The 13,788-nt window shown below is 34.8% G+C and overlaps 1 protein-coding gene and 1 non-coding gene across 2 annotated transcripts; one reads left to right on the top strand and one right to left on the bottom strand.

Moving 5' to 3' along the window:
• Positions 1-1,217: 1,217 nt before the first annotated feature.
• LOC111887513 (uncharacterized) lies at positions 1,218-3,691 on the top strand. The gene is made up of 7 exons (XM_023883681.3): positions 1,218-1,279; positions 1,327-1,608; positions 1,732-2,187; positions 2,260-2,640; positions 2,722-3,121; positions 3,213-3,522; positions 3,606-3,691. The coding sequence occupies exons 1-7, from the start codon at positions 1,218-1,220 to the stop codon at positions 3,689-3,691; spliced, it is 1,977 nt and encodes a 658-aa protein (XP_023739449.3).
• Positions 3,692-12,417: 8,726 nt separating this feature from the next.
• LOC111887536 (small nucleolar RNA R71) lies at positions 12,418-12,524 on the bottom strand. The gene has a single exon (XR_002848792.1). It is a non-coding gene; the product is annotated as a small nucleolar RNA R71 (small nucleolar RNA).
• Positions 12,525-13,788: the final 1,264 nt, after the last annotated feature.

Below are 13,788 nucleotides of genomic sequence, written 5' to 3'. Positions count from 1 at the left end.
ATCTTGATCGTAAGATTGCACGATCTTATACTCTTACCTCCAAAAAACGAGCCAGATCGTAGTAGGATCAGAAATTGGGTAGGATCGCACATGAGATCGTAGGATCGCAACGCGGATCGTAGGATCGCAATATGATCCGATCCTATATTTGGGTTTAATGTTATTTTTTTTACTTTTTTTTAAAGAGTTTACCACTTAACCCCAAGCCCAAGGTCCATTTACTCCAAAGTCCATATCCATTTACGATTGATTGTTTTAGTGGGTCTTGACTCTTTAATATCTAAGCTAATTAAATAATTAACCCTAGGTAGAAAGTAAAAGAAAGTAAGAAACTAAAAGTCAGGTTGTCGTCTTCTAGATTTCTACTTTCTCCCTTGCTTCACCATGTCATCCTTATGAAGAAACAAGAAATCGCAGGTCATCTTTGAAGTTTGATGTTTTGAACTAAAGAAAAATAGGTACGTTTGACAATTTATTTCATCTTCTTCCTTATTCTTGTTAGAAAATCTGGCCTCATTTTTTTTAAGAAATCTTTGCTGGTTGCTTCATCATTCAAAATGAATTAGGCATCCTATAGCTCGTATAATATCATCTTTTTCTTTGTTCTTGTTTTAAATTTCTCAGCGTATAACAACTCATATTTTATAGTTGTTTAATAAAACCCTCATAATCGATATGAAAGAAAATTTTGACCTCTCACAGTCGTTTTCCACTTTGCCGCTTTATACTTTTTATGGACTTTTGGTGCTAAAAACATGAGTAATATGTTTTTGTTGTGTATTATTGTTAGTTTATTACCCACCTTAATTATTATCAACTAGTTATTCAATTATTATGGTTTTGTATCATAAATGCATAATGTATATTTGCAATTTCCCACTAAATTATATATAACGTCACTTTGTAGTTCACCACTTCACCCATTACATAAAATGCTAACTAGCATAATCACAATTTATTACAATGAATTTAATATCCTCATTAATAAATTAGTTTCTCAAGTCATAAAACTTTCGGTGGGTTTTAAATTCTTAATGTCATAAGTAGATATTAGTTTGTTTAATATTTTGGTCCCTGTCCCTTTACCAATATTCCTACTGTATGTAACTATATGTAATTCTAATAGTTTCTAATTTATACAGCTATGACAGAAAATAATTCTGGATCGATACCTGCAACTACCTTCACATAGCCAACAACAAGTAGAATAAGAAAAAATGCTTCTAGGGCTAGAACTGATCCTGGTTGGCAGCATGGTAAAGATTTGGGTGATCGAAAGGTGCAATGTACATTTTGTGATTCTATATGCACCGGTGGGATATTTAGATTCAAGCATCACTTAGCTCGCACACGTAATAATGTCTCAGCTTGTGAAAAGGTTCTTGAAAATGTTAGGGTACAATTCGATCGTTTGTTGGAAGATAGTGATATGGCCACAAAGAAAAAAAGAGGCGTATTTCCAGTCGATGAAGATGACGAGGACTATGAGAGGAATGTTAGAGGAAATAACTTGAAGAATTTTGTTTCAAAAAAAGGAAAAGTTCAAAGAACTTTGAATACAATTTATAAGAAGGATGAATGGGAAAGAGTTTGCCAACAAATTGCAAGGTTTTTCTACACGAGTGCCATCCCCTTTAACTGTGTAAAAAATCCCGAGTTTCATAAAATGATTGAGATAGTTGGTGAATTTGGAAGAGGCCTTAATCCCCCCCTCTTACCATGAAATACGAGTTACATTGTTGACAAGGAAGTTGATTACACCAAGTCATTAGTGGAAGATTACAAAAGGGAGTGGAAAAAGACTAGTTGCACATTAATGAGTGATGGATGGAGTGATTGGAAAAACCGATCAATATGTAATTTTCTAGTAAACAGTCCTAGAGGGACCATCTTTTTAGCATCAATCGATACATCTAATATTATCAAGACCAAAGAACAAGTATTTGCAATGTTAGATGACTTTGTTGAAAAAATAGGAGAGGAAAATGTTGTTCAAGTAGTGACAGATAATGCTGCAAATTATAAGGCTGCTGGAGAAATGTTAATGAAAAAGAGGAAGAAACTTTTTTGGACACCATGTGCACCTCATTGCATTTATCTAATGTTGGAGGATTTTGATAAAAAGATTGGAGAACATAAGGAAACCATCACAAAAGGAAGAAAAATAACAAGTTTCATCTATAATAGGTGATGATTGATTATTTATTTATTTTATATAGTGTTTCTTATATTTCTCATAACAACTTTCATTTATAACAGGTCACGATTGATTTCTATGCTGAAAGAATTTACAAAAGGAAAAGAACTCCTTAGACCTGGAGCAACTAGATTTGCCACTTCTTATCTAACACTTGGTCGTTTGTTTGAACTGAAAGGCGCTTTGATCTCGATGTTTGCCTCCGAAAAATGGTTGTCTACTAACTATGCAGGAATTGATGCTGGAAAGAATGTTGAGGATATAATTATGGATCATCTAGGAATTTGGCCATCAGTTGTGACGTGTCTAAAGGCCGCGAGTCCTCTAATGAAGGTTCTTCGTTTGGTTGATTCAGATTCTAAACCAGCCATGGGTTTCATTTACCAAGCCATGGTAAATGCAAAAAATGAAATTAAATCAAACTTTAAAAATGTCCAGACAAGGTATTTGATTTTTTTCATTGTCGATATTTTTAGTGTTTAATTTAGAACTATCTCATATTTCTTGTTTGTATATATTTTTAGGTATGAACCCATCCATGAGATTATTAACGAAAGATGGTATAATCAACTTAATAGGGCGCTCCATGTAGCGGGTTATTTCTTGAATCCAATGACGCAATATAACTCTGACTTTGAGAATACAGGATGGATTAAAGGTGGATTATACATGTGTCTGGAAAGAATGTGTGGTGATGATGAGAACCTTGCAAAAACGATTGATTGTCAATTTGATCAATTCACTAATGCAAGAGGGCTATTTGGTTTTAATGTAGCCAAATTAACAAGAAAAGAAAAAACTCCAGTTGATTGGTGGGATTCATACGGAGCTGACACACCCGAGTTGAGGAATTTTGCCATGAGAATTTTGAGTTTGACATGTTCCTCATCAGGTTGTGAGAGAAATTGGAGTGCTTTCGAGATGGTAATTTATAAGTAACAAGACTATTATTTTAACTTTAATTTTATTATATCCTTATGTAAATTTCCAGTTACATTTTTATTTTGTTTTTTAGGTACATTCCAAGAGAAGAAATCGACTACATCAACAAAAGATGAACGACCTTGTGTATGTGAAGTATAACTTGAAGCTAAATGGAAAAGAAGAAAAGAAAGGAAAAGAACATGATCAAATGGGACTTGAAACGTTAAATCTTGATGATGTTAGTTCTGATGACGAGTGGATTACTGAAGAGGAGTCTTCTAATCAATATGTAGATGAAGAGTGGATTAATCCTCTTGATGGTTCAAGTTCAAGTAGGCCGCAAGCGTCTGATGGCGGTGAAGATAATGAATTTCTTGAAAGAGCTATAAGAGATCAATTACGTGAGTTATTTATTTATCACATCATTTTATAAATGGACAATGATAGCTTTTAGGTCGATATATCATGTTTTTTTTCATTGCAGGTGCGGGTGGTGGAAGAGAATTAGGAGAAGATGTTTTGGATTTAGGAGACAATGATATGGATGCACCATTTGTTACGCTAGACTAGAAATGATAGTATTTTGATAGTATTTTTGGGTTATGACTAATGATTTGAACATTTTGTAACTTTTGAATGGTAAACTAGTTGATGGGGATGTATTATTTATGTTTTAAACTTATTATTTTGTCATTTTTTTTGGTAGGATCTTAAGATCTCGATCTGGATCTTACGATCCCGATCTTGCAAAGCCAAAAATGATCCTAAGTAGGATCCCGATCTTGACAACCTTGGCACACACAATATAGGGTTTCATTTGGTGTTTTTCTTGGTAATTTAGTAAAGCTTTTCCAAATATCTGAAGTTGATGTCCTTGTTTTCCTTTTCTTTGAAGAAGTACTCTCAACTCCTTGTGATTCATTTGGTGCGTCAACTTCTTCAATTGAATCATCACTTTCACTTTCTTCATTGTCAACCTCAACATGATTGTCAACAATAACATCTTCCATATCGACCTACACAAACAATATAATGGTTAACAAGTTAACGCTATTGTTTAACAGAAAAAGAAGCACTACTGATTATTAAATAGTGGGTAAAAACAAGTCAAAATCAGTGTAAATAAAGAAAATAAAGTCATCAAAATCTGGATTTAGAAACAAGTCAAAATTATTAAATTGTTCCAGTGATAGAATTTAATCGATAAATAAAGAAATCAGATCCTGAATCGATAAATAATGGGTAAAAACAAGTCAAAATTAGATCCTGAATTTCAAGTTCCAGTGATAGAATAATATCAATAAATAAAGAAAATAAAGTCGTCCAAATCTGGATTTAGAAACAAAATCAGAAGTGTCGAACGTCGATGGATGCTTGGATCATGAGCGAACGTCAAAATCTGGTGGTAATTCCGTAATTTACTAATCTATACTCTATAGAGTGTATATAATATAGATTGTTAATTACTGACTTACCGAGTTACCGTCAAAATCTGATTGGAACGAGCGAACGTCAAAGACTCAAAGTGTCGAACATCGAAGCTGATCAGGAGCGAGTGCAATGTGCGAAGTGCGAACTACGTTGAGCGGATGAGGAGTGGCCCAATGAGTGACTGAATCGTGAGTTCGTGATGTTTTTGCCTTCGAAGATCAGTTCTTAACTATTAACTTCATATCCTTCGTTTCAATCATTCGTGATCGTGAATGTGTATACTGGAAAAGAGAGGCATTTTTTTTATTAGGGCACGCAGTAACTGTAGTTGGTTGCACCCATGGACTCAAGGAGTGAAAATGGATCTATGATCATGAGCCACAACACAAGCCCACGAATACCAAACTAATTTTTATGTATATGATAAATAGAAAATAAAAGTATAATATTAGATTGTTAAAAATTAAAATAAATAGATAATTAAATAAATTAGGCGGGTTGTCGGGTTGACCCGCGAACCAAACACGTAACCCAACCCAACCCATTAAATAAACGGGTTGGCGGGTCAGAAATCTCAACCCTAACCCGCTTATTTTCGTGTTGGGTTATGGGTTGGGTCGAGAGTTGCCACCCCTACCTAAAGTAAGGAGTACTTAGGAAGTTCTTGATAACCAGGGTATATCGGGAAGTGGCGAACACGTTCTAGTGCAACTAAAATTGAACCTTTTAGAGGTTGTCTGTAGATCTCATTGCTTAATTTAAGTGGACAACAATACCTGTGGTCGTCATCAGCTAAATGGTTTATTTAGAAAAGTTTGTCAATAGCCTTTGAGTTTAAGTGGACCACAATACCAGCAATTGACCAGATCTATTCATAAAGGTGACGGTACTGATAAACAAGTTAAGGCTGTCTCACAACATTGATCCCGAATATTTTTGTTTTTGTTAAATTTGTTCATAGTTTTCCTCTATGCACAAATTTAGGGGGAGAATTAAAATTCAAAATAAATCAAACAAAAAATCAGAAAATTAAAAATCCAAAAATAGTGTTATTTTTGTTTTGTTTCTGTTTTAAGTTTTCTTTTAGTTTTGTTTTGTCTTGAAAAGTGAATTCAGGTGTAGATGAAACTCATGGAGACTTTATCGAGATTTCTGAGCCAAAGCTTCATCCGTGAGCATCGAAGAATTCTGAGCAAGAAATGAAGATTATTGTTTCAACATTCAATCCTTCAACCCCAGAAGCAATGCCAAGTTGTACTTGAAGATTATGTGACGGATTGCATTGAAGCCTCCTCAATCAATCTGCTTCAATCTATGAACCTACTGAAGTGATCCAGAAGATTTATTCTCTCTGATGTTCTCTCTGAAGATTCTCAAGCTGAAAGCGCTATCTTTCAAGAATCAGTACAAGAAGCCTCCTCACCCAATGTGCGTTAAATGTCAAATTCTAAAGAAAATCCCAACTTCTCAAGATGAATTCATTCATTGAAGATTCATTAAGTTCATCTTGATGTTGTGAAGAAATTTGAAGATTAATGCTGAAACCAAGCTCCCAATGAAGATTAACAAGAAAAGCCAGCTACTTTTTAGGGGGAGTTTGTTGGGTCAATTAGAAAAGAAAGCTATAAACCAAGGGAAGATTGTTGGGTCAAAAATATGGTTTATACTTTGCTTTTCTAGGAAAATATATTTTTCTATAATGTAATATGTGATTTTGTGGCTGTGTACAGTCGTACACGTGTGTACGGCTGCACACCCTATCTACGACCGTACACATGGTGTGCGGTTGTACACATGTGTACGGCTGGTGTCTCATGTATATAGGGTGAAGAGTCATGTGAGTGTACGGCTAGAAGAGAGAGAGAGGAGAGCATATTGTAGAGAGAGAAAGTTAGAGAGAAGAAGTGAGTGTTTGTTAGTGTGTGTGAATCTTGTATTTGGATTTACATTCTAATCATCAAATAATACAAGATTCATCATCTTCTTCTTCTCATTCTCTTCTATTTTGATCTTTCATCATCCAATTGATTGGATCTGATTGATACACAAGCATATTTGGGGAGTTACAAATACCTACTTCCAAAGTATGATCGATTGTGGATGGTTTGAATAACCTAGTTATTCGGGAATTCAAAACATTCAAAGTGAAACACAATAATAATCGAATCCAATATGGTCTCAGAACCTATGAATATAAATAAAACACCTTTTATTTAATCACCATATGATTAAACATTATTCATTGTATAATGTTTCGATTTATCAACTCAATACTTGAATTAAAACATTAGTTATCCCATGCTCCAAGCATGCACGCTATGTTTGCCTATGTCCTTTCTTTTTGAAATAGATCAATTGAACACATCTTCAATGAAACTCATTTCACAATTCCAAATCCTTATTGCAAGTTTAAGAATTCCAAATTCTTGTTACTGCTAGAAAGTGTTAGATTCTAAACTATCATGCAATGATTCTTTTGTAATTTCTAGGTACCAAAAGTCACAGAGACTTGACCAATGATATTACGAAATATTCCTTTGGAGATTGTAACAAGACAATTCCATGGAAATGAAGTTTTAAATTTAAAGTACATTCCTTTGAACATCCTTCATGCATAAAAGTTTCTAACTTTCTCATCTATTCTTCAACCCCCAATATGGAAACATTCCATATTTTCCATACGACGACTCATTATTAATAGAATCCTGTCTATTCATAATAATGTCAATATGGCCCATTCATTACTATACTTCCAACTGTCCTAAAGCGACCAATCCTTGGCAAAACTTAGATTGTCATTAACAGTTGTTTAACCACTTTAGTCATATCCGGTTCTATTCCTTTTTCCCTCTTAATGCCCTAGGCATTTGGAAAATTAGAACACGAGAATATTATAGCATATGCAATCGATCCTATACCCGAAGCATATGGGATGCGATTCATAATGTCTAACATAAAGACACGATACTTGATCAGTCTTTTGCTATAATATTTTTATTTGCCATGTTCTCATAATTTGAATTATGAAGAGGGATGTCGTAATCATAATCAAATTTTGAGAACACAATTATCATTTACATATATACAATTTCCTTATGCTGAACCATTCCAACATAACATTCATATATATATATATATATATATATATATATATATATATATATATATATATATATATATATATGACTAAATTTGATTAAAATCTCAATCTATGCTTTTAGATTTTGAAATGAAGTAAGAATTTCTCTCCCTTAATTATAACAAAACAACTTTTCAAACCCTGCAACTTTGCGATTTGAAACCTTTTGTTTTTATATAATTAACATTGCTAACTTGCAATATTTTCCATAATAATTATGCTCCCACTAGCATAATAAGTATTAACTTACCAGCATCACACTTATGCTCCCACTAGCTTTGACATGTACCCAGAAATCAGCTGGACTTCTAGAAATCAATACTTATTGACTTTCATTACCAAATTTTAGATTTCTGATACGAGATGCTTCGATAAGACTTTATTCAGGCTTCTCAAAATCATAAACCTTTCCTTAGATAGCTCACATGTGTGTCTTAACAATTTTAGAACTTACATCAATAAGTCCCAAATGTTTAGACCTTTGCCATTTCTCACAATTTGAACTATGAAGACGGATGCTGTAATCACAATCGAATTTGAGAATGCAAATGTCAAAAATGCTATCTCCTTAAAATCTATTTAGTGAAAGCGTTTCCTCACAATCATTTTCATGAAGCGGAGCGAAACCTTATGACACTTAGATTTTATGGTATATGTGTTCCTATCCATGTGAATTTGTCATAACCATAATCACAAGACAAGGTTAGTGACAAATCCAAACTCATATGGACTGAACTTGTTCAATCTTAATTTCTTGCCACCTGGGAGCACAAAGACCTACAATTGCTTCCAAGTTGTTATGCAAACAATTGAGAACTCATAGAACTCACATGCATAGTCAACTTAACTGGAATGTGCACAGAAACAAGAATATGTCAACACGATATGTTACAAACCTCAAGTCGTGTGCTAGTGTTTAACAATAGGTTTACTCTTGATTAGTTCTTGAAACTTTCAAGATATTTAAGACTCCCACTGACCTCATGACATATAAGATTCACTTTGTCAAGAACCATTCCTTGACAAACAAATATTCAAGAGTTGGTGTGGATTCTTATCAAGATAAACACTTCACACCATTGGTCTTAGTTGGTCTTTGTCCTTACCAAGACATCACAACTTACCAATTTCAAATGTACAAGAGTAAGAAAACATTTTACTCTACATTTGACAAGTGTTATAAACCTTTCTTATGATTATGTCACTCAAGTTATAATCTTGGAGTATGACTCTAAGACTTGTTCTTGGAACGAAGTATGACTCATCTTCTAGATTTAACCAGTTCAACAATTCATGATTCCTCTTCTTAGACATACAAATGCACTAAGATATCCTTAGAGGATCAATTGTTATATGGTTTTTCTTAATCATTAAGATGATCATAAAACACGATACTAAAGTACTCTCCCATCTCTTCAGATTGGAGAAACTTTTATCTTTCTACCTAATTTGATTCTTCTTATTCATCCTGCCATACATTGAAACTTTTCCAATGTTCAAAATTATACTTAAACTTGTAAGCATAACCATATTTACTAAACTTTAGTAAATCATGACGAATAGTCTTATCGTTCTTTGTGGTGGACCTGACCAGCGCACACCCAGTGTACCTGATCCCTAAGTCCTTCACTTGACTCACATATACACGTGAACAAGGAATTAGTCTTAATTTACCAAAGATGAAAATTCTCATTCATCACACAATACAAGTTGCATGATTCCAAGTTTCTATCCAACTGAAACTTGGGTGATGAGAATCTTTCCTTATTTGGCAAATTTTGACACTACCACAAACAAGAGAATCAAATTCATATTGCTAACATAGAAACATACAAACATCAATTTTCACAAATGCCATTGCAAGGAGATATAATAAAATAAAAAAAATTTATTTATTTATAAAATGCGAAAAAAAACTTTTCCTTGCAATGCAATTACAAATGAAAACTATGTTACTACATATTTCTAAGCAATCTATCATAACTCTTAAGCAGAACCTAAAAAATATGATCATCGAACCATGCAATTGAAATCCATCTTCGCGACCAGATTCAGCATACTCTTCCTTTAAGCTTCCTTACTTTTGCATGATCCTACAAAACATCAAAATGCAACCTTGTCACATCATGTATTAAGAATCAACAATTAGGGACTTAATAGGGTTAGACAGTAGACTTACCTAAAGCAGAGTCAAACTTTTTGATTCTACCTTCTCTCAGATCTTTCAGGTAGTCAGGGCAGCTTCGCTTCCAATGTCCCTTCAAATGGTAGTAGAAACAAACAGGGTCATTGGGAATGACATATGGAACAATCTTAGATTTTGCCTTTCCCTTATGATCAAAATTTTTTATCATGGCTGATTACTTTCCTTTAGGAGAAGAATCATTTATAGGATATCCATGTCATTGCCCATGTCAGCTTGAGAGGTAGATCTTTGATATTGCCATATTTATATCTATTTTTAGGCAATATTTAAGTACATTTTTGTATATATCTTGGCTATTTATATAGAATAATGGTACTTATGAGTTTAAATGTTATTTTCAGCCAAAAAGAAGACATTTTGATGAAAAGGGACTAAAAGTGTTAAAGAAAGAAACTTTGGGAGTTAAAATATTAAAGGAAAAGAAAATCTGGAAAAAGCGTCTTCACGTCGTGAGAATTGGAAGATTCACGACGTGAGTTTAAGATCTAGAAGATATGTATGCGGGTGAAGAAATCCTTGTCGGGCACAGTTATCTTGTATTCACGACATGAATATCTTATTATTCACGACGTGAATTATTAAAATCAGCAAACTATATATATCCTTAACCATTACGAATTGAAGAGACTTTTGGCTAGAAAAAGAGGTTCCAGAAGGCGATTCTTAGCAGAAGAAAGATCCTGGAAAGAGGGTTTCAACACAAAAAGAGTGAAGGTCCATAATTTAGTTTACTTATTTGTTACCTAGGAACATGTTTCATTATACTTTGATTTGTGTTAGGGTGTTAGTTGCTATTATGAGCAGCTGAATCTAGCTACTCTTGTTTAGCTAGATGAAGCTTCCAACTTATGAATAGCTTAATTTTTATGGATTTATTTAGTTGGTAAATTGCTTGTGTTTGATTTATAGTTACCTAGCATGCTTGTATTTGTTTCTCTAGTTGCTTAATTTCATGTTCTGTGTAGCTTAGTGACCATTAACTGCATGAACTTGTTTACCTAATGATTTAGTGAACATTAAATTGTTAGAGCTAGGATTGACCAATCTTAGTTAGTAATTAAAGTAAATAAACTTAGTTGTGCTAGAGAACGTAGATTATGACTATAATTGCGTTTACATAATAAATCTTACATAGCATATTCATATTCATAATTGGTTATGTGTTTAATTGTGTGTGACCATACTTAGTTTTACATGAATTAATTAATTATTGGTAAAGTTAAACTTAAATTACTAATACAATTAAAACCAACTTGATAATCCATAATTATTAGCTAGCCATAAGGACAAAGTGGATTTGAACTAGACAAGAGTGTTTTTACTTATTGATTGAATTTGAGTTAAGTTCGTCTGATCTTGTAAAATCAGATAAAACCCTTTCTAAACCTGTTAATAATTGGGTTAATTTGATAGCAAGTAGATTAATTAGTAACACTGTTCCTTGTGATCGACATCTGACTTACCCCAGCTATACTGTAATCTGACTAGGTACACTGCCTATAAGTGCATAGTTAGTTTAAGTTTGTTAGGTTATAAATATTAAAATTAGTGGGTACTTTCGTGCACATCAAGTTTTTGGCGCCATTGCCGGGGAACGGCCAGTTTATTAGTTTATTTAGTTGCATTAGATTAATCGACCCTTTTTGTGGAATAAAATCTGCGAAAAGTTAATTAGTTATTTATTTTTGTTTATTAGCTTAGTTTATTAGCATATTATTATAACAAAAATTTTGATTTCTGCTTCTGTCACTGAATTCACGACGTGAGTTTCATAAACTCACGACGTGAGAGCTGTGATTTTTAGTTTTTAGTATTTTAGTTCAGTTTTACGTTTTTATTTTGTCTAGTTTGCAGGAGTTCATGACCAGAGGTTCTACCACACCTTTGGTGCCACCGATTGAAGATCCAGAAGCTGCACTTCACAAAAAGACTGATAAGAAGACGCCATTGCAAGAACTAAAGTCAGCATTTTCAAGGAGTTTGGGAAAGAAGACAGGAGAGTCAAGTTCATCCTCAAAGAACAAGAGCAAGCTTGAAAACCTGGATCAAATACCCATCCAAACCGAATCTGAATACGATACCGAGCCTGGATTTGAAGAACATAAGAGCCAACCAGAGAACGAGCCAAGGAACGAGATGGCAGACATTGAAGAGATGTCAATGGGAGCTTACAAGAAGCGGATCCGAGAAGATGTGGGTCCCGGTTTAGTCCAACCCGCAATACCTGTCACTACCACATTCGAGCTGAAGGGGCACATCTTGACTGCACTGAAGGAAATCCCATTCTATGGGAAAGATCATGAGGATGCTTTTAAGCATCTAGATGAAGTCAATGATATTGCGGATTACTTCAATGTCCCAAATGTCAACAGAAACACCGTCTTGCTTAGGATGCTTCCCATTACTTTCAAGGGAGCTGCTAAAGAGTGGTTAAAATCACTTCCACCGGGTACAATCACCAGTTGGGCTCAAATGCATGAGCAATTTATGGACTAGTTTTGCCCACCATCCAAGATAGCTAAACTCAAAAAGGCAATAGCTAACTTTGAGCAACAGCCGGGGGAGTCATTATACGAAGCATGGGAGCGGTACAAGGGCTTGCTCAGAAATTGCCCTCAGCATGATCTAAATGTGCAACAAGAGATGTCGATTTTCTATGATGGGGTCAACGTTATGACGAGACAACTCCTTGACTCTCAAGGACCTTTGACAAAAAAAAATCCAAGGGACGTCAAGGAGCTGATTGAAGAATTCGCGAAGCACTCTCGCGAATACCATAACCCTAGGCAAGATGGAATAAAAGGCGGTGGATGGGCCCAAACTGAAGAAATAGCAGCCATGATGGCTATGCTAAATAGTATGGACCAGAGGTTGACACAAATGGACCACTCAATTCATGCCATGAGAGTGGGTTGTGAGAGGTGTAGTGGTCCACACTTGACCAAGGACTGCAATTTAGATGAGTTTGGGAACAGAAAAGCTCAAGTGTGCTACTCGAGTGGGGATAAGTTTGATGAAGACTGGAGGAAACCAAAGAAGGAGTGGCTTCCATATGAAGAGTATAAAAACCAAAAAGAAGAGAAGTATAGGCAGACAGGTCGAGGCTTCTATCAAAAGGAGCAGCCACCAGTTGAGAAGAAACCCGATCTAGAGACCATGTTGATGAAGTTTATGGAAGCTTCAGAAAAGAGACATGAGTCTACTGATTCTGCTATTAATGAACAAAGAACCTTGGTTAAGAATCATCATGCATTGATGGTAGAACAGCAAACTTTAATAAAGAATCAACAAGCTTCCATCAATAACCTTGAAATACAACTTGGTCAATTAACTACTTTGGTTTATGAGAAGTTGTCCCCGAAAAGTCCCGAAACGATGGCCTAATCTCATGTAATGGCTATAGATACTGAAGAAGAGGCCATCTCTGAGTTCTTAGAAGCCTTAGAAGTTGAACAACAGCAGGCCGATCCAAAGTTGAAGAAGCCCAAGCTCGAAAATCAAGATGCTGCTAAATTGCAGAATTCATGACGTGAGCCATGTAAGTTCACGACGTGGGCCCGTCACGAATAGAAAAATTATGTAGTTGGTTCAGTTTATCAGCCGCCTTTGCCTTTTCCTTCCCGAGCTACCCTTAGTCCACTAGAAAGAGAGCATCTAGAGTTTGTTAAGCATGTGAAGGGAATCCCGATTAATACTCCCTTTGTTGAATCCTTATCCAAAATTCCCGAGTCTCAAAGATTATTGCAAACCTTCATAGACACCCGCAAGCAATTAAAGAAGCAATCTAAGGTGATTCTAAGTGAGCAAAGCTCAAAAGCTGTGTTGGGAGAGACACCTAAGAAGATGGGAGATCCTGGACGCCTCACTCTTCCGTGTGAGTTTGGTAACAAT

This window comes from Lactuca sativa, chromosome 6 (assembly GCF_002870075.4).
Source record: "Lactuca sativa cultivar Salinas chromosome 6, Lsat_Salinas_v11, whole genome shotgun sequence".
Classification (NCBI taxonomy): Eukaryota; Viridiplantae; Streptophyta; class Magnoliopsida; order Asterales; family Asteraceae; genus Lactuca; species Lactuca sativa.
This window is presented reverse-complemented; position numbering and strand designations above follow the sequence as displayed.